This window comes from Eptesicus fuscus, chromosome 14, assembly GCF_027574615.1.
Source record: "Eptesicus fuscus isolate TK198812 chromosome 14, DD_ASM_mEF_20220401, whole genome shotgun sequence".
Classification (NCBI taxonomy): domain Eukaryota; kingdom Metazoa; phylum Chordata; class Mammalia; order Chiroptera; family Vespertilionidae; genus Eptesicus; species Eptesicus fuscus.
This window is the reverse complement of record NC_072486.1, coordinates 61,836,101-61,863,985: the sequence shown is the minus strand read 5'-3', so window position 1 is coordinate 61,863,985 and position 27,885 is coordinate 61,836,101. Positions and strand designations below refer to the sequence as shown.

The window sequence follows — 27,885 nt, the reverse complement described above, 5'->3', positions numbered from 1 at the left end:
GCTTCTATCACTGAGTAGAGTTAGTGGCACTTTATGTTCTAAATCATAAATACGTAATTTGCCCTTGGTTTGCTCTTTCCATTAAAGTTTGTTATCTCATCGTAGGAATGGAAAATGTACGAATGGCAGATATCACACAGGTGGGTGTCTACAACCTTGAGAATTTGATCTGCAGGTGGGAATTTTACCATGTGGGACTTACTTCACTTGAGTTCTTAGACTGCTGACAGGTCAGCCTCAGGCACGGTCCCTATAAATAACTCCAGGACTGACACTGAATTCTAGACTCTGGGAAAACCCTTGACGATGAGGTTGATCCTGTTTTTTGGTGCCCTTTTGGGGCATATCTACTGTCGAGAAACATTTGTGGGGTAAGTTATGCTTTCTGATACCGGTTTGAATTTTGCTTACTTGATGCACAGAGGCTCTCACTGGATTGTGGCAGAATCATGGATGTAAGTATTCAGCATTTTCAGAGCCTTCTCTTAGATTTGGAGAGGAGATAGTGGGATTAATAGAAATGAACGAGAGAGAGAGAGAGAGAGAGAGAGAGAGAAGAGAGAGAGAGAGGAATGACATTTAAATAAAAAACAAAACAAAACCGAAAACCGAATATATATACCCTATTTCTCTCGGTCCTTACTCATTTTCCTCTCTGATGATCAGGATGTGGAAGTGATAGACATGACTGAAAACAAAGCTGTTTGGCCATTTATCTCAGTGCCATCTCAGTAAGTGACAGGTTATTCTCCCACCTCCTTCTCCCTACCTTCCTCGGTTTCATCCTCCACGTCAACCCTTGTCTTCCCATCTGCAGATCTAGTGCCCAGGTAGTGGAACCTCATAAAGTGGGAAGACCAAGCCAAATCCAACTCTCACGGCTTTGTAAGGTTCATCTTTGCGCCAACACTTTGGTTCCAAGATTCTATGAAGGGCTTTAGGCAGCATTTCCTTTTTTGTTTTGTTATTGTTGTTTTTGTTAATCCTCCACCAGAGGATATTTTTCCATTGAATTTTTTTTTTAGAGAGAGTGTAAGGGAGGGAGGGGGGAGAGAGAGAGAGAGAAACATCGATGTGAAAGAGACACATTGATTGTTTGCCTCCCGCATGTGCCCTAATAAGGGGCAGGGATTGCCCTTGACGGGAATCAAATCCATGACTCTTCAGTCTGCAGGCCAACGCTCTAACCGCTGAGCCCAAACGGCTAGAGCTAGGCAGCATTTCCTGGAGTATTCGAGGGAACTAACAAAATGGTCAAATAAATTTGGCCCTCAAAAGTGGGAGGTCAAATAAACTTTGGAATCAGAGGGTTAAATAAACTATAGGATTTCTAGGTTCTTTTACTACTATAGCATGTGCTGTAAATCTATGAGAGGGGATCTAGGTTGCGGCACCTACCCAATATTTTTGATCATGAAACTCCGCTTCACTTTTTTTTTTTTTTTAAGTGCTGAGTAACTCAAATGGCTACTGTTCCTTAGCACACACACTAGGAAATATTAGCTTAATGTATTACCTTTCCCAAAGCCTTTCCATTTTAAAGCAGGACTCCTGGGACTCTATGCATTAATCAAAAGGAATGAGTCTCAAATGAAAGCATTTTCAGACCATCTGTGGCAGGTGGATACTTGAAGGCAGGAGAGCCTTGAAGATCTCATTCTATCACACACAGTATATTCCACTCGAGTTCATTGGAAATTGCATGGTGCTTGGTTTCAGAAGACTTAAATTCTTATCCCTGTGTATGCTCTTTGTACCAATCCCTTCCCCACTGTACAAATGGGCAGGGTAGTGACACAGGAAGTGACCTACTTGGAGAAAGGGATTGAGGAGAAACATCTGTCACCAAGGGTGACAAAAATCCAGCTCTACTACCAATTTTTTTCTAAAGATTTGTGTGTGCTTGTTTTGCAACTTCTTTTTCCTGCCAAATTGTCCTTGACATCCTTTGTTCGCCATTACGTGTATATGTGTTTGTGTGGAGAGAGAGGCACACCAGGACTTTCCTGAGTCCCAGTTGTCCCTAGCCATATCTCAAGTTTGGGCTACATAAATGGTGCTTGGAGATGGAACTCGGGTACATTTCAATGAACCATAGCAAACAAACAAACAAACAAACAAACAAACCATACTAGGTCTACCCAGATATAAATTCAATTCCTTTTACAAGCACCAAAGTAATTATTCTACTTTTTTTTCATTTGTATCTGAAAAAACAGGAACAGACAAGTTTTAAAAGCCAATTCTTTATGCGCAGCAGGTGCTATTTGAGAATAATCATTAGCTACAAGAAAGGTAACTTTAATGTCAAGCTTCCTGCTACGAGTAGGTAAACCTCTTAATTATTATTTAGATAACATACCCTTGGGGGAAGTAAAGTCATTCTCTCAACTGCTCATTCTGGGGATGTGGGTCAGTATACTGTTTATCAGTTTCTTGATTGCCAAAAAGATTATTAACCGCTGCATTAACCTCCTGGCAAGTGGAGACCAATAGGAGCAGAAAGCAACAGGAAACAGTGTCCAGGTTTTGCTTTTAAGGTCATGTCTGTGGTTAATATTCTTTAGAGATCAAGTTCTTGAGATCATACCAAGGAATGAAGAACAAATAAAAAATCTGGTGGAATTGGAGGCTGAAGAACATCTTCAGGTATCTGGGACTTCTGTTTCTTAGAGACTACTCCACAGTTAGACACGATGGGTGAGATCTCTTACTTTGGACTGCATCTAACCTTCTCTGACAGTGTGTGGAATGCTAACTCCTGAAGCTGGGATGCAGAAAACCTGGGCTCTTGTCCCAGCTATGTACATTGGGCAAACCACCCATGTTTCCTGTGTCTCATTTTCCCATTCAGTATAATGAGAATAAGTAAACCATTCTTCTATCTCACAGGTTTATTGTAAGAATGAAAAGAGAGATTGCAGTTACTTTGAAAAATTTTGAAAACCTTTAACGCACTATTTACCTCCTAAAATGATGTATAGTATTCACATTCTGTTATAAAATGAATTAGATTACTTAAATGTCAACTGTTAAAAAAAACTGCCATAGTTTTAAATAATCTGTTCCTTCTGCCCATTTTAATATCTAACCAAAGGAAGTGTCGGGGGGGGGGGGTAATAACTCATATGCTGATGCTTGGTTATTTAAAAACTCTTCTTGCAATATCATAGTGATTCTACAATGCTTCCAGTCGTGTGGGCTTGAGATAAAGTAGATATGAATTGATTTCTTGAAATCCATCAGTGCTGAGCTGTCCTTTTCCCTGGAATTACCCACTCACTGCCTTGGTCTTTTATCCCTTTCAGCTTGATTTCTGGAAATTACCCACCATACCAGGAGAGACAGCCCATGTCCGGGTTCCCTTTGTCAGTGTCCAGGCCGTCAAAATTTTCTTGGAGTCCCAGGACATTTCTTATTCCATCATGATTGACGATGTTCAGGTAATTATCCCAGAGACCATCCTTCCAGAGGCTTGCTGATCCACTTGAACTGAAGGACCATCTCCTTTATCCTTGGGTACCCTCTGCCAGCGAAGGGACCTATGGGTGCCTTCCTACAGTCTGGGCCACCCCTGCAGAGTGGGCAGGGAGGCATTGTCACTCTCTCTTCTACATTTGACACAAATTCAATATGATAATCAAAAACTTAAGGGAAAGGGCAAGAGAGTCTCTGGCATGAAATACAAAAGGCAAACTGATGGATATTGGTCGAAGTAGGGAAAAGTAAGATGTTATTCACCTAGTTTTTTAAAATATATTTTTATTGGTTTCAGAGAGGAAGGGAGAGGGGAGAAAGAGATAGAAACATCAATGATGAGAGAGAATCATTGATCGGCTGCCTCCTGCACGCCCCAAACTGTGCACTCCTGGTTCATAGGTCGATGCTCAACCACTGAGCCAATCCAGCTGGGCCAGTTTTTATTTTATTTTTATTTTCCTTTCTTTTATCTAGTTTTTAATTGGAGGTTAGGCCCTGTGAACCAAAGACGAAGCAGTCAACGCCATAGAATATAACAGAACTTATAGGGTGATTTACTTTTGGGAAGAATGGGCCAGAGCAGACAGATGGATGGCCTAGCAGTTTTGTACTAATTATTCTTTGCTATCAGGCCCCTGTTACTGTACTTTATGTGTGTGTACTTTTTAATAGTATAATTCGGGTACTAATGATTGACAGGACAAAGGGACAAAGGGACAAAAACTGTGGTAGCTCCAGGGGCCATACCTCCTAATGGTTGGTGGTAGGTCAGCGATTTTCAACCCATGTGCAGCAGGACTTTTTAAAACATGCCATACCTGTGTATTTAGTCAGGGACACTGACCTCTTTTCCCTTAGAATGTCAAATAAAACAATGAACAACAGTCAACACAATAGCCGTCTAGTGTCAATGAATCAAAATTATGCCTATTTTAGTCAGATTGGCAAAAAATACATTCTTTGGTGTGTCACAGAATTGTAGTAATTAGTTTGTATGGGCCAGAATGTGAAAAAGGTTGGAATAGCTGTGATAGATAATTGTTTATAATCAATACTGTTGCCAGTTGGATATTTATTTCGGTTGTCATGCCTTTCAGATGTTTCTAACAAAAAAAATAATCATGGCTATATTTTAAATTAGAAAGCTTTGATATGCTTGCTAAGGACTGTGAAGTTGGCCAAAGGTCACAGCATGAAACTTAAAAAATGAAATGAAATCCGGGACACAGAGATGGAGTTGGTTTTGTTCTTAGCTACATCTATACACCCTGGGTTCCCGGAGAGGTAGGGTGAACTATAAGACAACCATAGGACTGACTGTCATTCTATATTTGCAGCATCTGGCTGACCAGAAGCCCCATTCATGCCCCATCCACTTTCAGGGTGCTACCAGAATAAGGTAGCCTATAGGACAGGGAAAGGAATGCTTGGGACCGGGGACTTGAGTGTTACCATTTCCTTCACGATTGTAGGTGCAAATGCATTGCTATGAAGTAAGCATAGTTAAAATTGATTTGTCTTAGGTTCTGTTGGACAAAGAGAATGAAGAAATGTTATTTAATCAGAGAAGAGAACGGAATGGTAACTTCAACTTCGAAGCTTATCATACCTTGGAAGAGGTAGGTGTTCTCAAAATGAACCTCTGAGAAACCGGCCGGTCTTTCCTCAGATGACAAAACCAATACGTCCCCTTGGTTGATTGAATGGAAATTATTCTCATATTTCCTGACTTTCCCAAGTTTCCCTAGAATGTCACAGCCAGTATTAAGTGTCACTGCCTTAAGCCAGAACCTGAAGCCCACCTGCCCATCTCGGCCGCCATCCCATCATTTTTGAAGGATCCAGGAGTGTCTTAAGTGAGCAGACAAACCGCCTGCCACGCTCCTGCTCTCTGCTCAGGGCCCCTTGCTGATTTCCAGCCCGTGCTGCCCACAGAGCCATTTGAGAGCTGTGCTTCACGCTGTCACTGATGAGAGAATCAGGGGACACCTTGACACCTCTGACTTCCAGCCGAGGCGGGGTCTCCCAAGCTGCCCACAGCTCCCTACCTCACAGTGGCAGTCTCTGCTTCTTTCCCGAGTTTGCTGGCGTGAAGAGCACTTCCTTCCTCCCCCTCCCCCCTCCCCCAGCCACACACTGACCCCCGGGCACCTGGACAGTGTCTGCGACAGAACTTTTCTCGGGCCCACAGGGGTCAATTTGCACTGACTGATTTGGGGGTGAGGGATGGAGGGGAGGGGATGAGGAGATGGGGGTCGGGGGGTTTAAGGGGAGAGGTGGGGGAGTAGGCAAGAGCCAGAGAGGAGATATCTTGTAGGTACTGACTCCCCAAATCAGGAATTACAAATTGCAAAGAACTCTGAAAACAAAGTCTCCCCCCTAATTTATTTAGTGGCAAAACATGACCTAAACTCATTTGGGGGCAAAACCTGACCTGAACTGACTTGCTACTCATTCGTGTCACTGCCAGAAAGATCAATGCATTTGAATACGGAGCGATGCCGCGTGTGTAACATACAAGGCAGGCTTCCTACCTTCCTAAATCTCTCCCCCGCCACCACCAAACCCCCTTAATTTGCAAATGTGTGTGGGCCCTAAGGATTTCAGATAAGGGTTTCTGGATCGATACAGTGCGGGAGGACGGGGAATGCCACTCTCCTTCGCGGGCCTCACAAACGGGGGTCTGTCCTACGGAGCGCAAATGCTGGCCGCAGCTGGGGGAGCCGCTTTCCTGCTGCTCCGGCTCCAGACGCGCCCAGACCCGTCTCAGTCCCGGCGGCGGACGCAGCTTGGGCGCCCCAGCTGCACAGAATTTCAATCAACTCCGCAAATAGGAGGCGAGGTAGCTGGCGACCAGCGCATCTGCGGCCTGACCGAGCCCTGCTGCGTTTTGTAATGCTCGCCTCGCCTCTAAATCCATCTTTTTATTTTTTGGTGCCACTACCATTTGTGTTCCTCCGCGGGTCAGGGGGAGCAGCTTTCCGCCTGGGGAAGGTGCACTCCAGGGCCGGGCGAGGCAAGCCTGGAAAGGGCCATTTTGTTTTAAGCACAAAACAGAAAAAAAAAGCCGGCGCCGCAGCCGCAAAATGGCTCCCCGGCCCCAGCCCTGCAGAGGCCCAGCGCCCCTCTCTCAGCCCGGCCCGAGCCCTGCAGATGCCCAGCGCTCCCCTCTCAGCTCGGATGCAAACGTCCCCATCCAGCGGCATCTGCCCGCTGCCCTGTCCACTTTGTCCTGGGGGGATGGGAATGGGGAGAGAGGAAAGTCGCCGAGAGGTGCATCAGATTATTCACTTACAAATGCCCATTTGTTTATCTTAAACATTTCAGATTTCCCAAGCAATGGATAACATCGTGGCTGAGCACCCGGGACTAGTGAGCAAAGTGACTATTGGCTATTCTTTCGAAAAACGGCCCATGAACGTGCTCAAGGTACACAGATGCAGCAGGGGCGGGGGGGTGGGGGGGGGTCTCCTCCCCAGGCTCGAACCCGCTGCTCCCGGGCGGCCGTGGTTCCCGCGCTGCCGGGGAGCCTTCCTCCGCCCCCGCCTGCCCCGCAACCGGTCCTTGCCGGTTTTGAGTATCCACCTCCCCATTACCGCCCCCGCCTGTCCCCCCTTTCTTTTTCTTTTTCTCTGTCCTACGCAAACTGACGCAGGTCTGCGGGAGTGAATTAATGCTCTCATCTGGATAAATTCACTTGCAGGGAACCGGAGGCCCAGGCGCCAATAGCAACCGACGGAGGGGGCGGTGGTGCGGGCCCCCGAGTCCGGGGAGGAGGGGGGAGGTGCAGGACACGGGGGGGGGGCGGGGGAGAATAGGTGAGATATTCTGTATTTAATCAAGCTAGGAGTTCTGTGCCGTGTTTCTCTCCCTCCCCTTTTTTCTTTCTCTCTTTTTTCTTTTAAGCCGAGAGATTAAAAAAAAAACAACAACAAAAAAAAAACAAAAAAAGGCGCCTAAGCCAGAGCCGCATTTAAAAAGGAAGAGTTCCCGCATTAAAAAAACAAACAAACAGAAAAGGAGGTCCCGCTGTGTGCGAAAGGATGGCAGGAAACTAAATCGCAAAGGCAAATGCCCAGAAACAGGCATTTTTAAAAAGTATTCCAACCTGGAACCTCTAATAGACTTAGAGCTGAAATTTCAAGTTTTTTCACCTCGCCCTGAAAAAGAGTGAAAATTATTTCCCCAGATTTCCTAGAAAGCGTTTGTAAGAAAAAAAAAAAAAAAAAGAATGTCACAACTCCCTGCTAAATTTGGAAACGTTATGGCTGAGAACCAACGGACTCGGGACAGATGGATTTCACCAGAATGTTTTTCTCAAAGCAGGCCCGAGAGGAGTGGTTTGCCTACTTTATTGACACTGGACTAGGGCACATTTGCTAATATTCACGACCTTCTTTTAAGAGATCTCCTCTTGCCTGTTTCTCCTGCAGCTGGGTCAGGAAACCGCAGCCCCCCGCTCCCCACCCCACCCCACCCCCACCGCCGGCTTTTCCTGGCGTCCCTTCTCCAGGGTGGTTCGTGGTTGAGAATGTGTGTTTTTTTTCAAGTACCCTGCTTTTTACATTTGAGCTCTTGGGAGGAAAAGGCAGGGAACACTTTGAACGAAAACTCTCAAAACCCGTTAAATATAATTTTTAGCAAGGATTTGCATTTCTCATTTACCTTATCGGCTATGTTTAGAGTGCTGCGCAGACGTAGAAATTGATGGTGCAAAAATAATGTTTTCCTCCCCATTTACTGATCCAGTTGGCAAAACCACTGCTCCAAATAAAACTAAGCCACTTAGACCATAAAATTTAAACTCTGGGAAGCACCTCAGAGCCTGCCATCCTGTTTTTATGAAGGACTCAAAAGGTTATCATGAACATTTTTATTACAGAGATGACACAATCATTGCATAAAATTGGAAGAGAAACAAAACAAAAAAAAAGGGGGGGGGATGGGGGAGAAAAAATCCCCATATTCCTAATTCCACAAGTATGGAATGATAGCTATTGTTGCATATCCTTCTATTTTTCTCTCCTTCTCCCTTTATCTCATATGTTTGTATGTGTACATACACACACACAAACTAGCCTTTTTAGAAAATAAAAATGGCATCACACTATTTTGTAACCTGTTGTTTTTTTTAAAATTTGCAACATACAATGAACATATTTTCATGTCATCACATTATCTGCAATGATTTTTTACAAACACGAAGAAAGAGTAAGTCTCTGCTCTCCTTAGCCTGCACTTAGCTTACATTAAAGGAAGGGGACCAAAAAGAAAATCACATTAAGTGAGAAGAGTTAATTGATGCATCACTGTCTACACCTCCTCCTTCTCTCTCAATCACATCAAGTACAGGAAGTGGGACCGACAGGGCCCGGGGTAGAAGAGAGGGGACCCGGGGCTGCAGCGCTCACGTTTCCCCGCTTCTCTTGCAGTTCAGTACGGGAGGAGACAAGCCGGCCATCTGGCTGGACGCCGGGATCCACGCTCGAGAGTGGGTAACACAAGCTACTGCTCTGTGGACAGCCAATAAGGTGATTTAGCCACACATTCTTCCCTTGTTTTGTTTTTCTGGGATCAGGACCCACGGAAGCACACAACAACCCCTGTGGTCCTAACGGCGGAAGCGCTCAGCTCCACTGCTTCTCTTGTCACACAGGCAGGAATCAGGTCCATTCGACCTCTTGGTATCGCCCCAGCCAGCACCCTGGCCCTCTTCCTCTGGTGGGCCACTGCGTGCCTGCTAAAAGAAGAGCGAGCTGGAAGAGATGGCAAGGGTAGAAAAGAAGGACCCTGGGGAGTCAGATTTCAGCTTAAGAAGAGACAAGAGAAAAATTGCTTTGCTGCCTCGAATTCTCAGGGCTGAGGCACGATGTGCTAGAAATCTATAAAACCACCAAGGGGGCTCAGATGGAAAATATAAACAGGTGCTAGAAGAGTTTACTTTGACCTACAGATCCAAAGTGGAATTCGTTAAGGGTTGTTGGTGCTTCTGAAAAAATTTCCAGATCTGATTTTGAAGTCAGGGTGTAGCAATACCTCTCTTCCACATGTGCATTGGAATTAGAGTCAGGACACCAGGCTGGGTGTGACCTCGTCTGGTATTTCTTAAGTAATTCAAAAGTGACACGCTATAAATCAGAATGTTAATTCATGAGCAAAGGAAATCAATCCACATCAGATCATTCAAGCATGTGCAACCACGTGCATACTGACTGATACATTTTTCCCTTCAATTAAAATGCGGTTACCTTTAGGGTATTATGAAATGGATATTTAACAGTTGAATAATAATGCTTTAGGATGGCTGAGCACAGGAAATGAGTAAATTTTAATCCAGCAGAAACTTCAACTCTACTGCAATTGATTGCAAGTAGAAATTTAATTCCCCAAGTGGAATTTAACTGGCTCTCTGTATCTTTAGAAAAGTCCCCGCATATTTAAGTTATCTGATGTTGGTTGAGGGTTCTTTTGGAAAGCTACCCTGTGTGGTGATTAAGGTAAACTTGCAAATATTTCTTTGATTCATAGATCCCTATAAGCCACATATACCATGGCCTGCCATTGCAAAATGCCTCACCAGAATTCATAGGAAGGATTCTACTGCTTTGTAGAGAAAATGGATACGTAATATCTGATTTTTATTCACTATAAGTAAATACTTCTGACCAGAAATAAAAGTGTAGACGCTGGCATATGAAACACATTAACACTGCAGGAGATTGGATGAAGTCCTGTGAGACTTCTCATTGACCAGCAGTGATACCTAGTTCATGTGTGGAAAAAACACATTGCCTTAACGTTCTATCCTGTATTCCCCGGTGAAAGGGAAGGGTGAGTTTGACATATATGTTGTTGCCTCTGCTCAGATTGCCTCTGATTATGGAAATGATCCATCCATCACCTCCATTTTGGACACCATGGATATCTTCCTGCTGCCGGTCACAAACCCCGATGGATATGTGTTCTCTCAAACCAAAGTAAGCTTGGACTTTTTCTCTTCTCAAAACAAGAATCTAAGGAGAAGTGTAGGAACTTTGAAAACAAAATAAAAGTAATCTTCCTGTCCTTGACTCACTGTAAACAGAATGCCTAATCTCTCCAGAGTGGCCCTGAACTGAGGCAAGCAGTGGAATTTATAATCACTTCTTATTACAGCACACGGTGGCTTCACATATTGCCTCCGTCAGTGCCTCATTTCAGCTGTTAGGCTGGGCTATTAGAGCTCATTGTTCACTGTGAGTCACCTAGGAGATTTGTTCCAATTATCTCTGTGTTTTTGTGGCAGGATTGATAGAAAAGTGGAGGCGGATGTTACCTGCTGACAATTAGATTTGTGGTAGGATTTAGGTAGGCAGTACAATACATCTAACATTTTACTTAAAATCTGTAGAAGAAATCTCTGGAGTATTACTAAAAGGAGTTATATGTCGTTCTTTTCTTTCCCCCCCTTTAAAAATCTCATTACAAAACTCCATTGTGGCAACTGTGACCCCATGTATGTTCAAAATGAGTGAGAGCTTCAAATTTATTTTTTGGAGAGATCTGACTATGATAGCATTTTTCAACGAGGTTTCAAAAGGAACTCATACAAATACTAGTACTCATCTTATGAGATACCCTGTGAATAGAAGTTCCACAGTGAAGTTTGGGAACTATCGCCCACTATATCCCTTTCTTGGAGTTTCATAAAATAAAAAATAAAAAAAAAAAAATTAGAGCATTCAAAAGCCCTTAGAAGTTCTAAGGTAAATCAGCCAATGTAGTTCTATATTTCCCCAAACGATTCTGCCATGGAACCCTTGCTTTCTCCCCACTTTTTGTTTGTTTTGTTTTTGTTGTTAACATTTAATCCAAGGAACAGGGTTTGGCAGGCAGGTCGGTATTCATTGGAGGAGTGGGGGGCTGTCTGCTTCTCTCTGTGTGAAGCTGACGGGAAGCCCCAGCAGAACTCCGTGGGAGCCCCACTCCGCACCTCCGTGGCCAGGGACATTGGTGCAGTGTCACAAGGGCCTTCTGGAGGGATGGAGGGCGATGAGCACAATTCTAAAGAGACGTCTCATCAGGCTGAATGACCGTACCCCACCCCCTTCCTTTTTCTCTTTTGGTTGGATTTTAAAGAATCGTATGTGGCGGAAGACCCGGTCCAAAGTGTCTGGAAGCCGCTGTGTCGGTGTTGATCCTAACCGGAACTGGGACGCAGGCTTTGGAGGTGAGCGCGGGGACTGGCCTCCAGCAATGGTCAGACTTTGTCTGGCCTGGAGGCTGTTTTGCATGGCTCCGCAGGACCGTCAGCCCGCTAAGCCCATTCAGGATGCAAGCCATTTAAAAACCAATTTGAAAAACACTCAACTAAATTCCCTTCGCAGGCTCGCCGTGCTGTCACAGCGCTCCGAGCAGCATTTAATGTATTTTGCCTCACATCTTGGTTTTCCCACACGCTGCAGCCCGGCTCAGCTTCTGAGCTCTCAGACTAGGACGCAGCGCAATGGCGGGAGGCCTCCGGAAGCCCCGAACCAACCACTAGAGGGGGTTAGGATCTATATGGAGAGCAGCATTACATCACCCATGGATGCTTCGAGAAAGAAAACTCAAGTCCAAATAAGACTAAGAAACTGATTTTCAAAATAGATTCAAAAGAGAAAAATATCAGCTTGCTGCTCTGGCTTTGTCGACTTGCGGCTCTAATTGTTCGGAGTTCAGTGGCAGTCTGGTTGGGTGCTCCTTTATGCTTTCAGGCATCAGTTAAAGCTCCTTATATTTAACCACAGAATTGAAATTTGTTTGTTTTTTCCTTATTAGGTATGATAACAGTGAGGCGAGAAACTGTCTCTTTCACTGCAGTTTTCCTAACACCTAGCACAGTGTCTGGAACATAGAAGGCAATCATGGAATATTTGTAAGACAAATAAATTAGTGAGATTCATTGAACCAAAAGAAAACATATTAGGGGATTGTGATAGGACACGGATGAGTGGCAACTTATTCATTCATCGATTTTACAATTGTGTGTGTGTGTGTGTGTTTTAGTGTAGGGGAAAAAAATCAAAACATCAGATCCAAAATAATGTTCTTATAAAAGAATCCTAAAATAAAGGTGACAGGCTATATTTACCTTTGTCCATATCACTTAGAGACCTAGGGAGTCCCAGCTCCTACCCATCCCATCCGAGTTTCTCTAGCAGTCATAGCCCTGGCCGGGCCTCAGTGGACCCACTTCAGTGGTCATGAGTTACTCTAGTTGCTGAGAAAATCAAAGCCAAAGGTGTTGGTATTGTCAGATGTAGCTGTGATTTCCTCGCTGTAGAAAAGATGTCAGAGGTTCTTTGCATTGGTGGCTTTGTGACTTAGAAGTACAGACGCATAGAATCTTCTACTCTTGGACTCGAAGAATTGGAAGGGATCCCAGAATTGCTCAACTCCTACCCAATGCAGGAATTCCATCTATAATATTAAATCTAGCTTTTCTTCCAACAACTCCCACAGAGAGGAGACGATCTAATTTGATAGCTCTCTTTGTCATATAGAACCATATTTTGAAGAAGAGAGCTATGTCCAGAATCACTTGCTTCCTGACCGTAACATGCTTGCTCTGATTTCCAGAGGAGGAACTTGGTGATGCGTGGAAATTGCCTGCGTGCAGTGTCTCCGTGAAGCTCACTGTTCTCTCTTGGGTTTCTTACATCAGGACCCGGAGCCAGCAACAGTCCTTGCTCTGATTCATACCATGGACCCAGTGCCAACTCTGAAGTTGAGGTGAAATCCATAGTGGACTTCATCAAGAGTCATGGAAAAGTCAAGGCCTTCATTACCCTCCACAGCTATTCCCAGCTGCTGATGTTCCCCTATGGGTATAAATGTACCAAGTTAGACGACTTTGATGAGCTGGTGAGTTTCTGAAACTTCATTTTAGCCCAACCACAAATATCCATTGTGTGGACAAGTTGAGTGTCAGTCATAAAGTTAGGTACTGAGATGGGAGTGCACTACTGATAGGTTATAAAGATCAATGAAACATAATATGTCCAACCAATGGGAAGATGGTGATGTGGACTTTCCTAAATTAAGTTTCCTTTGGAAATAGAATTCACGAGATTATTATTGCCTTAATCTTGATGAGCAGGACCCTGATTTGAACATAAGCTCCCAGGATGTGCTTTCTGTTGCTTAGGTAATAACCACTTGGACCTAGAATCAGAGATGCTCTATGCTCTCTTGCAGCTCCTTGCCTGATACCTTCTTGGTGCCTTCAGCTCCATGATCTGCCATTGTGGTGCCCGCTAATGCGTGGGCATTAAACACTCACTTCCCTAACTTGACATCCTCCACCATCTTTCCTGTTTGAGGAATAGGTAAACTGGTAGCAGCCTGAAATCAGACGGTGACATCTCAGAGGACTGCTTACAAATGAGCAAGAACTAGCCTCAGCTGAAGAGAATGTGCACATATTTCCAATGTGCCTTTTAGGCTTGAATTTTGAAACCCATATGCTAGAGATAAGCCTTGAGATGTGACCTTTTGGTGGATTTATGTCCAAATAGATTCTTGTCAATAGCTCCTGGCAGAAATGAACTAGATTATTCAAATTCAGGTGTAGCTTTCATCTCTGTTGGATTTTAGCACCGGAGGGCAGGTTTCAGGGTTGAACTGGGGGAAAAAGAATGTCAGGATTGAAAAGAACCTAAAAGGTATTTAGTAGATCTAGATCACCTTAAATTACCTAAACCTGGTGCTCACATCTCTGCCAGATAGTTATTCATCCTGTGATTGGATGGGTTCCTGGCTGCAAGGAGCCTGTTCCATTTTGGGGCATATTTGATTGTTTGCATTCTTCCTAATAGAGAGCCAAACCACCTCCTTATGGTTTTCACCTGCCAGCCCTGATTTATCGTCTGGCTCCATGGAACAAGTTTATTTCTCTTTGAGAGGCAAATCCATTAATTACTTGAAGACCAGTAACCTGTTTTTCCTTATATCTGCTAAGTACCCCCAGTTCTTTTAAGCACTCATAATAGGATCCCAAGTTTCCATACCATTCAGGTTGCTATTTTCCAAACATGCTTTGTTTTTTTTTCTGTGTTCTTCACGAGTAGCTCCCAGAAGTGAATGCTGTTGGTTAAGTAGCACAGCAGAGCGTGACCATAACTGCCCTCATCCAGACTGTGTGCTCCTGCTTATGCAGCCGAGGGTCAGTTAATTGGCAGTAGCACCGTACGGTTGACTCATGTTGGGCTTATTGACAACTGAAACCCCCAAGCTCTCTGAGGATTCTGCCGAGCCAGGTTTCCCCCATCTGGTAATTGTACGGTTGTTTTCCTGGACCCAAGTTTAAGACCTTACGTTTATCCCTAGCAAGGATAGCAAAGCCTCAATCAGTCAAAATTGGAACCCTCAAATAATGGAAAATATTTTGCTGAGCTCTACTTCTTGGAAGAGGTAGTCATGGGGAAATAAGCCAATGTAAGGATCTAGGGGGGGAAAAATCAACTTTCTGGGTACATCCTGGGGTCAGCACACATTCTGTTGAGCCTCTTACTCCCACCCTATCTCCATGCACAGCCCTGAACAAGAAGAGTTTGTGGCAAAGTTATGACCCTGGTCATTATTAATGTAAGCGTCTGGATGACCAAATAAACAGGGGATGGGGATCTTCATTTTGTATTTTTTTAAATAGAGGATGTATCAGCTATTAAACTGATAGGAACAGAAACTACACTTGATCTTAGCCAAAAGGCCGAGAAGCGATCATGTTGTATTTTAAAAGCCAATGAAAATGTGCTGTGCTTGCTTCTTATCGAAAATGGTTGAAACAAAAAGGGTGTTGTATTTAATCCTCAATTAACCAGAGAGTCCAGTTAACCAGACTGTCCCATTCTACATTCTGCTATTGGGCATCTGTTCTTCCAAGAGACAAGTGTTAGCCATTCATCTTTCCTTGCTTCTCTCACTGTAGAAGGAAGTGGCTCAAAAGGCTACCCAATCTCTGCAAACACTGCACGGCACCAAGTACAAAGTGGGACCTATCTGCTCAGTCATCTGTAAGTATCTAATGTGTTTTTACAAATGATCCACTAAGATAGCAGGCACCATGTGATTTTGGGCCAAAGCCTTTAAATGCCCTGATGTGAAATTCATGCGCCTTCATGCATGAAACCCAGCCTTATCCAGTTTCCCTCAGCAAGGCTAGCTCTCCTCCATGAGATATTTACTATGTGATGCTTAGAACAAAGAACTTTCTAAATACTGGAGTTGTGTGCTCTCTGTTCTGCTTGTACTGATCCTTACACCTCACTCTCATCCTTTGGAATCTGTGCCTGAAAATGGGCCTTTATTGAGACCTGGTCCTAAGTCATCACTTTTATTAATTGCACCTTTCTTGGCCAGACTTCCTAAACTCCCTCTCCCAAAGTGCATTGGGATAAAAACAAGAAACAACTGCATTGCTATAGGAAATCCCAATGTACTCTCATGCAGGTTCTGGGTCCCCCAAAGGCATCTCTCCAGTTTCTTATGGACACAGCCAGAAACCCAGGACCTTACGGTTGAATGGCCAGGAGTTCCCTAGTGCTCCCATGTCCATGATCCTTTGGAAACAAATGCCTCTTATAAGTACCCACTCTGCTCACCCTTTTATTAAGCACCTACTAAGTGCTAATCAGTATGCCAAGTACTGGAGACATAATGAACCCATAGAGAACTCACTGTTTAATATGGAAGATAAAGAGGAAGTCAGTAAACTTTAGTATGATATGTGAAATAGAAGGCTGTAAATGCTACAAAAGTATTAGCAAGTTGGAGGGATTTGACAGTGGAAGAGTAAGGAAAAGCTTCATACAGGAAGAAGGCAGGTTTTTAAAAAAATATATATTTTTATTGATTACAGAGAGCAAGGGAGAGGGAGAGAGAGAAACATCAGTGATGAGAGAGAATCATTGATCGGCTGCCTTCTGCACACCCCTCACTGGGGATCGAGCTGGCAACCTGGGCATGTGCCTTGACTGGGAATCAAACAGTGACTTCCTGGTTCCTAGGTCGCGCTCAACCACTGAGCCACGCCAGCTGGGCAAGAAGGCAGGGTTTTGAAGGCTGATCGCCAGAGAGCTAGAGAAGGGGAAAAGGAGGGGGGCATTCTGGCTCCTTCACAGCACATGCAAAGGCACAGAAGGATGAAACTTGATGACGGGCTCTGTGAACTAAGGTTTGGGGCTGCTGGAATGAAAGTGTAAGAAGGGGAGTGGGGAGTTCAGGGTTTTGTGTATCATGTTAAGGAGTTTGGGTTTTAACTTAAAGGATTCTGGAAGCCACTGGGGAGTTTTCAGCAGGTCAGTGAGTGTCGAGGCATTGTGTTTTAATTTAGGTAAAACACATAAGCTTCAGCGTGGAGGATGAAGTAATAACGGACTGGAAGTAGGAACATCCCACAGGAAGAGTAGGAGGAGTTTGGGGGAGAGATGGTGGGTGGCCCAACTGTTGTGGGCTGAAAGAGCACCAGGTGTCTGACCGGTGGAATCAGACCAAATCTGGATTTAGTCACCTAGGTACTGGGGTTTTGGCTAGGAAGGAATTCAGAGCCAGGACTCAGACTCTAAGAGAACATTTATTGGGTAAATCACAGAGGTAGAAGAAGTAACTCCTAGAAGAAATGGGCTTAGGAAACAAGTTATGGAGGTAAAGGAAGGGCTTGGAGCTTGGGAGTGAGGTAGCTAACGGTAATGTGCCTGGGGCAGGGACGGGGAGGAGAGAGGGAGGAGAAGAGATGGGGCAGGGACAGGGAAAGGGAGAGGCATGGGTGTGCTCCAGGAAGGGAGAGCGCTCTGGGTCCTCAGTCCTAAGGGTTTAAGGGTGGAGACAAGGGAGGTCCCAGGGGAAGATCTCAATAGCATACGCAGCAGTTTTCCAGGTGTGTCCCTTCAGGGTTGTGCTCTCCACTGATGGATTGGCAGGCACAGGGCAGGGGGTCATTATTCAGTGCAGCTGGCCCTGACATCAGCTGTGGCTGGTTTTGTTGCTTATCTGGGCCTGGAGCTGAAATATAACTTAGGCATAGATGTTGTCTCTAGAGAGGTCAGGGGGTCCAAACAGCAAGACCAGCGACCAGCAGTGACCAGACCAGCGGTATGGTAGGGGAGGGAAAGTCACCCTGGGGCGAGGTCTCACCCTAGAATTGTCTGTTGTTAAGCACCTGGGGCTTTCCACGTTGATGACCTTCTGTACCTGGCCCATCAACCTTGCTTTGCTCATGTCTCTCGAACTGCCTGCCACGCAGCCAGAGCAGTGAGGATGGAAGAGAGACATTTAGGAGGTCAAAACCAAAGCCTTTGGCCACTGATTGGATATTGAGAGTTTCTCACCAAAGGACATTGAATGGTGCCATTAGCTGAGGGAGGCATCCAGGAAGATGAAACAGGGGTGGGCTTGGAAAGATACGGAATTGAGTTCTGGAAACATTGAGGTTGTCCTGAAGGTATTGGGCTACGTGGCCCTGAGATTTTGCAGGGATTTGGGGTTAGTTGACATAGAGAGGATGGTTGGTACAGGAGAGCAAGATCGTTTGGAGTGGGAAGAGCCCTGGGCGGAAGAGGGGAGCAAGGCGATAGGCAGAAGGGGTTAGCAGTGAGGGAGAGAGACACAGCAGAGCTGGGCAGAGAGGAGGCAGACAACCTTGTGTTTCAGAAACGGGCAAGGAGCAATTGTGGGACAGGTGGCAGTGTTTAACAATGACAAAGGCCACAGAAAGGCCAAATATTACAAGGACAGAATATTTACCATTGGATTTTCATCGCTAGTGTTAAAAAACAAAATTCAACTGAGTAAATTTGAAGATGTAATTGGCTTTTTAAAGCGATTCATGAGTTGGACAGCATCCCATCTAGCAACTAGAAGGGCACTCTGGTGCTTGTACAAATGGAAGGTTTTTATAGGCAGAAAGAGGGTGGGACCAAGAAGTTAAGAGTGGATTATTTCAGGCCAGGACACCTTCCCTTAGGGGAAGGGGGTCTTAAAGGGCAGATTAACTCACTAGTGTGGATCAGGAAATTCCAAACTGATTTGTTTAAAATGCCACTCCTGGGAGAGGCTGAAATTGCAATTAGGTTAGGTATTAAAATCTAGGTTTGGTATCCTGGGCTTTTAGCACAAGTGATGCCATTTTGGGCCTGTGGTTCTCTCTTTTTAATATGAGTGTGGGGGAGGAAGAATATTTCCCTCTATCCTCAAGGTTCTTTCAGCTGGTTTAATAGATGTGAGTACTGGCCGGGTGAGTCAGTTGGTTGGAGCATCATCCTGTGCACCAAAAGCACATGCCTAGGATGCCAGTTCAATCCCTGGTTGGGGCGTGTACGGGAAGTGACTGATGGATGTTCCTCTCTCACTTTGATGTTTTTCTCTCTCTCTCTCTCAAAAACCAATAAAAATATATTCTCAGGTGAGGCTTAAAAATAAATAAATAAACATGAGACAGATTAACAAGAAAAATTTTTAATTACATGCATATATATGTGAACTCCACGTACATGAGAGATTCAATGACCGAAAGGGAAAACAAGGTGTGTGTGTGTGTGTGTGTGTGTGTGTGTGTGTGTATGTGTATGTGTGTGTGTGTGTGTATGGTCAGAATAATAAGAATAGATGTTCAGCAAGTTTGCCCTGTCCTATAGGTAGGTAAAAAAAAAAAAAGAAAAGAAAGATGATTTCTGATAATCTTTAATTATGGGTAAGGCCCCTAATTCAAATTCTTCTAGGTAGTTTGGAAAGGGCAGAAGTTTCTCTTGAGCCTACAGCGTCCTGGTTGCCTTTAGCTCAGAACAACCTGCATACCACACAGGCACATCTTGGGGTAACTTGTTCTAAACCCCTACACTAGCTTATTGGTGACTTTGAGCAGAGTAGTTTCAGAAGAGTGGGGAGAGTAGCTGGAGGAGTACAAGGATGGGGGAGAGGCGAGACTGGTGAGCAGACAACTCTTTAGGGCAGGGGTGGGGAACCTTCTTTCTGCCAAGGGCCATTTGGATGTTTATAACATCTTTTGAGGGCCATAAAAAATGACCAACTTAAACATTAGCCTGCTTTATTTGGTCAAACATTTAATTAACGCACCCCTACTGCTTTGGCAGAGCCTGACCAAATGATTTCAAGGGCCTTATACGGCCTATGGGTCGGATGTTCCTCACCTCTGCTTTAGAGGAACCTGGATGTGAAGGGAAACAGAGATAGGAATCAAGGATTTCTTCTTTTCTAAAAAACAACACCTCATCAGAGGATTATTTTCCATTGATTTCCAGAGAGTGGAAGGGAGGGAGGAGGGGGAGAAAGAGAAACACATGGATTGGTTGCCTCCCTTAGGAGCCTCTACGGGGCTGGAGAACCTGTAACCAAGGTACATGCCCGTGACCAAGAATTGAACCCACAACCCCTCGGTCCAAGGATTGATGCTCTAACCACTGAGCAAACCTGCCAGGATTTGCTTTTTTTCCCCCCCTTCTTTTTTCTTTTTGAGATAAGAGACTGTGGGGAAGGATTAACCTTTTGCACTTGGATGTCGAGTGTGACTCGACATGGTTAGCATTAGAATAAAGGAATCGAGAAAAAAGCAAGCGAGTGCAAAGGGTTAAGAGAGAGAGAGGGGGGAAAGATACAGGAGAGATCAGAAATGACCAATGTAATACTGTTCCAGAGTGGGGGAGAAGAAGGGCAAAGAGGAGACAAGTGGAGGTGGGCAGATCCAGCTTGAACAAGAGGAGGAAGTCTGCAGACATGCTGGGGGCAAAGATAGCTACATCTGTAGGAGGGTGGTGGCAGAAATCTGAGGGAATGAACACTTGTGAGTCATGGTTTTCTTAATGGGAGTCATTAAAAAATAAAATTCAACCCAGTACATTTTAAGTTCTAATTGGCTTTATTAAGTGATTCATGAATCCGGCAGCATGTCATCTAGCAACTAGAAGGGCACTCTGGGGGTTGTACGGATGGAAGTTTTTTCCCCCCAATATATTTTTATTGATTTCAGAGAGGAAGGGAGAGGGAGAAAAAGATAGAAACATCAATGATGAGAATCATTGATCTGCTGTCTCCTGCACGTCCCCAACTGGGGATCGAGCCCGCAACCTGGGCACGTGCCCTGACCGGGAATCGAACCATGACTGCCTGGTTGGTTCATAGGTCTGGGTTTAACCATTGAGCCACATCGGCTGGGTGATGGAAGTTTTTTATAGGAAGAAAGAGGGTGGGACTAAGAAGTTAAGTGTGGATTATTTCAGGCAAGGACACCTTCCTTTAAGGGAAGGCGGTTTGGGGGGGTGAGGATGTTGGGGGGGGGTCTTACCAGGCAGATTCCCTCACTAGTGTAGATCAGGAAATTCCAAACTGATTTGTATAAAATGCCACTCCTGGGAGAGGCTGAAACTGCAATTAGATCAAGTATTAAATCTAGGTTTGGTATCATGGGCTTTTAGCACAAGTGATGCCATTTTGGGCCTGTGGGTTTCTCTCTCTCTCGGAGTCTTGGAGAGCCGAGGGGGACTAGTTTACTCCTCTTACCTAGAATCCTTATTGAAAACACACAAACTCCTGCTCCGGTAACATCTCACATCGTCAAAGTTCTCTTTCCCCAGGTTAGGATTTTTCTTCTTTCTATTATGATGCGTTTAAAAACTTCATAAAAATAATCCAATAATCCACATTTTTATTTTGTTTCAATTTCATTAATAATTTTGTCAGTGAACACATATATATTTATCTAGTTTGTAGATATAAGAACTACCAAACCTGTAGAGAATTTTTACAATCATTTATGTGAGCCAAACAGAGGATATACCTGCAAACAAGATCTCAACAAACGGAGGGCCCTCTCCCTCTTAGGAGCTCGCCTTCGCCTTTCCTTCCCTCCCCCGCCGCCGCCCCCCAGGTTACCTCTGCTTTCCTCTCTCCTAAGCAACAAGGGCACATCTGCTACCTCTGTAATTTTCTAAATAAACTTTCTCTTATAAAGAAAAAAAAAAAAAGATCTCAACAGACTGAGAAAAATGATTCAGCGAATAACAGTTTGCAGTTTCTTTTATGCATTAAGGAGGGAAGTAAGGAAGATTGCATGACGCTGAGAGAAAGCAAGGTGGAATCAGATGACAGGATAATTAAGATTATGGCCCTCATGAGGGTGGTCACGCTTTAGAAGGAGGGGTTTGGAAAGAGGCATTTCACAAGCAAGTTAACCGAGATGCACAGATATAATGGACATGGCAATCTTAAGGCACAGATAAGCCTTTTATAGGCCTGGACGTGACTGTCCACCATGGAGGACGTGACTGTCCACCATAGGCCTGGACGTGACTGACCACCATGACTTGCCCAGTTAGGAATTTACGATCAGATCACGCTGTGAGATTACTTTCCTTAGAACTCCTTTTCGGTCCACAAGTTTTAATCCGTGTCAGTGTTCTGTTTTGTGTCCAGCTTCTTTTAAGTTAACATTATTTCTTGTGTAATTTTATGTTTTTCCACACTAGGTATTTGTTATTCCATTATGATGCTATATCCCAGTTTTTGGGTCTTTGGATTGTTTCAGCTTTTTGCTAAGCAACGCTGCTATGAACATGTTGGTACAAACTCCTTTTTCTTTTAGAGCTCTTTGGTATGGACTCCCAAGGCAGGATTTCCAAATCAAATGGAATGAACAGCATTGGAGTTTGTTACATGTTTTTTAGGCTATTCTCTGGAAAATTGATCTGTTTAGAGTTGCCCAGACTTTTTTTTTTTTTTTAAATATTCTTATTGATTTCAGAGAGGAAGGGAGAGGGAGAGATAGAAACATCAATGATGAGAGAGAATCATGGATTGGCTGCCTGCTGTCTGCCCCACACTGGGGACGGAGCCTGCAACCTGGGCATGTGCCCTGACCGGGAATCGAACTGTGACCTCCTGGTTCATAGGTCGATGTTCAACCACAGAGCCTCGCTGGCCAGGCTGCCCAGACCTTTTAAACCACTTCCATGTGGGCTTGTCCTCTCCTTTGGTGGGGGAACCTGCAGGGAGGAGAGCCTTCTGAGTGATGGCATAGGGAGGAAGGCATCATGGCCACTTAAGGCTGAGGAATGCATGCTTTCTCTGGTTGGCAGCTTCTGAGTGGAGGCTGGAGTTTGGAATGCCAGCAGAATGGCATCATATGCCCCCAGATTATACCAGGAATCTCGTTTCCCCCCTTCGATGGTGAGGTGTTTACAAGTAAGGTAGACCTTGGAAGACTGAGATTTAGTATGTTTTTCTCGGTAAGATCACAGATATTGAAGATATTTTTAATAAGCAAATATCAGAAAAGTATAGGGTTTGCTCTTTGATTTCTTTGTTTGGAACCTGGCCATTAGTGGTCAAGCAAGTTCTGGCTACATCTGTGCCCAGAGCTGCCTCTGTTATCTTTGATCCTGGCTTCATTCCAGTTTGGACAAGCATTGCCTCTAGGAACTTCTTGTTGCTTCCTGCTCCAGACTGGTATGCAGCTCTGAGTGAGCACCTGCTTCACTCCACCAGGAGGTGGCTGGGCTTCTGTGGGGGGTGAGGCAGTTCCTCATTTGGAAAGCGCTCTGAGGAGCTGCTCTACAGTAGGTGTTTGGTCCAGGAGGGGTTGTTTCTCAGAAAGGTGTGGCGGGGAAAAGCACAGACCTTGGGGCAAGGACCTGGGTTTGAGTTATAGCTCCAAGTAACCTTGGGTAGGTCACTCATCTTCCCATCTTTCATATTTATTTGTTTATTTGTTTATTTATTTATTTGTTAATCCTCACCTGAGGATATTTTTTTCATTGATTTTTTATTTATTGATTGATTTCAGAAAGAAAGGGAGAGGAGAGAGAGAGAGAGAGAGAAACATCAATGATGAGAGAGAATCATTGATTGGCTGCCTCTTGACAGCCGCCACTGGGGATTAAGCCCACAACCCGGACATGTGCCCTTGACTGGAATGGAACACAGGACCCTTCAGTCCACAGGCTGATGCTCTATCCACTGAGCCAAACCAGTTAGGGCTCCATTGAATTTTAGAGAGAAAGGAAGGGAGGGGTGGAGAGTGGAGGGGCGGGCGGGGGGGAGAGAAAGAAAGAGAGAAAATCAATGTGAGAGAGACACATCCATTGGCTGCCTCCCACTTGAGCTCTGACTGGGGCTGGGGATGGAACCTGCAACCCAGGTACGCGCCCTTGACTGGGAATTGAACCCGAGACCCCTGGGTGCGTGGGCCAACACTAACCACGGTGACATACCGGCCAGGACCTCCCTTGGTTTCTTTATCTGTAAAATGGATTGTTGAGAGGCTCAAAAGATAGAATATAGATTAAAAGTGTTCACTAATTCTAAGGCACTATATAAATGTTCTTTGTTACTTTCCTGGTGAACTACTCTCCTCTGGATACCTCTTATCCTTAATGTGGCCCAACTTTTAAAATAGGATCCTAATAATTTATTTGTAATCATAGTTATAACAATAACTAACATTTATGGAATGTCTACTCTGTATACATTATCCCAGCTCCTTCACTTAGTCTCTCTGAACCTCAGTTTTCTCATCTGTAAAATGGAAATAATACTAATAATCTACTTTGTGACTCAAATGGTGATTAAATGAACCAATTTAGCATACTGCCTATCACATTTAGTAAGTACTCAAAAAGTGTTGGAATTATAAACATTATATTATTCCATTTAATTCTCGTTGCTCTGTGAAATAAGTAATATTGTTATCCCCATTTGACGGATGAAGCATTTTGGACACAGTGAGATAAGTACATGCTTTATGTACTTATGTCTTGCAGAATTAGGATTCAGTTTGAGGCTAGCATTGCATTTACTACAGGCTTCTTAGTGGGATTGTGTCATGTAGCTACACCGAAGGCGTAAGTTAGTAATTCTGGTACCCAGGAAGGTTCAGTTCAAGTCAGAAACCATTTGGTATTTGTTATTTACCAGGTTCCATAGCTGCTATGAGTGAAGACAAAGACGTTCGTCACAGGAGTTCAGTGTTCATTCACAATCTTAACCATGAGTCCTGTTCTTGGTACAACCTCCCTGGTCTTCCCCTTTGCCCAGCCCTGTTCTTAGGGACTAGGTGACTTTTTCCATCTCTGCCTCAGCCATCTCCTTCATTTGACCTCTACTTGCCCTCCGTGGGCCAGGCCTCAGAGCCCATCATGACTCAGCTCTTCTGAGTCATGATTGCCCAAGTCTTTGTTGGCTAATGCCACCTTCCTTCATCATCTGTCTCGTCCGTGGCCACACATCACACAGGTGCACTTGACTCTGTTGGGTGAACCATCACACACAGGTAGTGGGCATGTTATTTTATATCAGAACAAGGCCTGTTCCACCCTTAGCTGAAAATCCCCTGAGGGAAGGGACCAAATTGTTTCTTGTATTTGTAATCCCTCCTCCCTCTCTAGAGAAAACAATGTCTACACCTTGCACTTTTCTAAAGAAGGAAGTGGGGCGGCCTCCCTGTGTTGTAGCAGAGGCGAATTAGGAGAGCAGGCAGGATTCCAAATGGGTGGGTGAGGCCAGAGGCTCCTCAGAACACCAGAGGAAGGCCAAGTATAGTGTCCATTGACATAACACCTTTTGCTTTTTGAATTAATCTTGTAATTTTTCATAAGGGTGACCCCCTACTAAGCTATCCCTGCTCTGAAGGTCCTTGCAGATAGGGGCCTAACTTATCTTTTTAATAATAGTAGAACTTAACCTAGCAGTGACATAGCTGTGAGAGGCCAGTTGGGAATAGCATAATCAGACTTATTCTCATTTGCCCTTCAGACCAAGCCAGTGGAGGAAGCATTGACTGGGCCTATGACTCTGGCATCAAATACTCATTTGCCTTTGAACTGAGAGACACGGGTCGATACGGCTTCCTCCTGCCTGCCAAGCAGATCTTACCCACAGCCGAAGAGACCTGGCTTGGCTTGAAGACAATCATGGAGCACGTGCGAGACCATCCCTATTAGGGCTCTGCGGGAATAAACACCATTAAAAGCTCTCTAGTTTGAAACAAAGTCGGGGAGTGATTATTCCTTTGTCGAATCCTGATTTTGGAGAATCGTTCTTCAATTTATGCTGTCCTAAAATATAGTAAACCACTGAGCTGTACTCCTTCATCTTTTAAAAAAAATCCATTCTTAGCAAAATGCTCCCAACATCCTTTGAACATTAAAAAATGTGGTAAAATATACAAATCATAAAATTTACCATTTTTACCATTTTTAAGTGTACAATTCAGTGGCACTGTAAATGCACAGTGTTGTACAATTATCACCACCATCCATCTCCAGAACTTTTTCATCATCCCAAACAGAAACTCTGCACTGGTTGAGCAATAACTCCCCATTCTTCCTCCCTCCAGCCTCTGGTAACCTCTAGTCTACTTCTGTCTCTATGAATTTGCCTATTCTAGGCACCACATACAAATGAAATGACCAAGTATTTGTCCTTTTGTGACTGGCTTAGTTCACTTAGCATAATGTTTTCAAGGTTCATGCATATTGTGGTATGTGCCAACTCCTTCATCTTAACAGAGTAGCATTTTAGAGCTCGAAAGGGACTTTAGAGTTCATGTATTCAATAAGTACTAATTAAGCAACTACATTGTTCCAAGCACGATGGTAGGTACTGTGTCATCTGGTTCCATTATTTACTCTGCTTTTCCATTCCTGGTATGCTGCACTATAGAAACTGGTGGGGACCCAAGCCAACGACACTCCTTTCTGGTTGCCCTATAATTTCCCTTTAGACATTTACTTCCATCAGGGGTTTACATTTTCTTCATGTGGATGGTTTTCTCTGGAAGAAAAGGGTGGGAAGTGAATTCCAGCTTTCCTGGAATTCTGGGTACTTGATTCTTTAGCTCACATTTCTCACAGATTCAGGTCTCAGGTTCTCTTTTTGGTCATTTCGAAGCTGAAATTTATCTTGGTGAAGGAGAGTCCCAGTCTTTGTGATGGACCAGGGTGGGAATAGGAGTTCCCTTTCAGTGTGGGAAGGGTAAGAGAGCTGGGAGAGGGAGAGAGAGAGAGAGAAACATCAATGATGAGAGAGACACATTGATTGGTTGCCTCTTGCATACACCCTGACCAGGGTCAGGGATGCAGCCTACAACCGAGGTACGTGCCTTTGACCTGAATCGAACCCAGGACCTTCAGTATGCAGGCCAATACTCTATCCACTGAGCCAAACTGGCTAGGGCTCTGAGTCCTCTTTTTGACTAGGCTTATCCTGGGCTCTAAGTCAGTCTTAGCAAAGAATCCTGCAAAGGAGGTCATCTCCCAGTCTTTGATATCTGATCAAGTTCCTTATCATCCACTTGTGATGTCTCAATACTTGGCCTGCCTTTAGCAAGAATCCTGTTAGGTCAGTTAAGCAAGTATCCCCCGCTACCCTTGATGTCTCCTCTTATCAGTTGTCCATCCACTGACTCCTCACTCTGTTGTCTTTACTGTATTCAGAGTTGAACACAATTACTCTCTTCTATTTCATGACCCCTACTGCAATAATTTTGAATAAAGTCTTCCTTACTCTTTTAACAAATGTCAGAATAATGTTGTGTTTTTTTTTAACAGGACCCTTTGTTGTGTCCACTCTCCTTAGCAAGTGGGATGGGGGAGGCTTGTGGATTTGGGGCTCCCAGAACAGACTTGAAGGCCACAGAGCCCAGGAAGAAGTCCTGGAGACTTCAAGTGTTTTCCATTTATTCTGCTGTGACGTGGTGGAAAGGACACTAGACTCAGAGTCTGGCAAATGTAAGAAAGTTTTATTTTTAATAATACCGTTAAGACTTAACTTTAGCTCAGACCCTAAGGAAAACAGATAATTTGTTCAGACTTAACACATTCTTCCTATACCCTCTACCTCATATAATTCTACTTTCTTCCTGGAGTCCTAAGAATTACGTTTCAGATTCATAGCAGAGGCCACAAACTGTCATTGTTATGACCTGCTCTGGTGAATTCTCTGACAGGTTGTCAAATATGTGGTCTTGGAGCTGGCTGGTGGTTTCTTTGATACTCTTCACTTTTTAAAAATACTCTAGAGGTAACCCTGTCTTAGGTTTACAACCTGGCCTCTCCTATGACTATAAATTCTATTTGGCACTCTGGGACTTCCTATTTATTAATAAAAAACCCCACTATTTAAATACAGTGTTGAGCAATATGGTACCTTTGGCATAGAGTTTTCCAGCCCGAGGAGCAGGTTCCTGATTCTGTGAATCAGGAGGCGAGCCTTTATCACTCAAAAGGAATGAAGGAGTCATGGGTAGGGGCCCACCTGTCTATCATCAGAGTTGAAAGGCTACTTGGGAATCACATTGGCATTTTTGAGAACTGAGTCTGCCTCAGACACCTTATAAATACAGCTTGACTCAGCCATGGTGTGATAGACACCTTTGGG

The 27,885-nt window shown here is 44.3% G+C and overlaps 1 protein-coding gene and 1 pseudogene across 1 annotated transcript; one reads left to right on the top strand and one right to left on the bottom strand.

The window, feature by feature from the left end:
* The first annotated feature begins 274 nt into the window (after nt 1-274).
* On the top strand, nt 275-25,487 carry CPA2 (carboxypeptidase A2). The gene is made up of 11 exons (XM_008154013.3): nt 275-371; nt 2,568-2,649; nt 3,309-3,443; nt 5,004-5,099; nt 6,808-6,909; nt 8,913-9,011; nt 10,347-10,457; nt 11,599-11,689; nt 13,166-13,365; nt 15,431-15,515; nt 25,261-25,487. The coding sequence occupies exons 1-11, from the start codon at nt 307-309 to the stop codon at nt 25,446-25,448; spliced, it is 1,254 nt and encodes a 417-aa protein (XP_008152235.2). The 5' UTR covers nt 275-306; the 3' UTR covers nt 25,449-25,487.
* On the bottom strand, nt 15,114-15,223 carry LOC114227262 (U2 spliceosomal RNA; annotated as a pseudogene).
* Nucleotides 25,488-27,885: the final 2,398 nt, after the last annotated feature.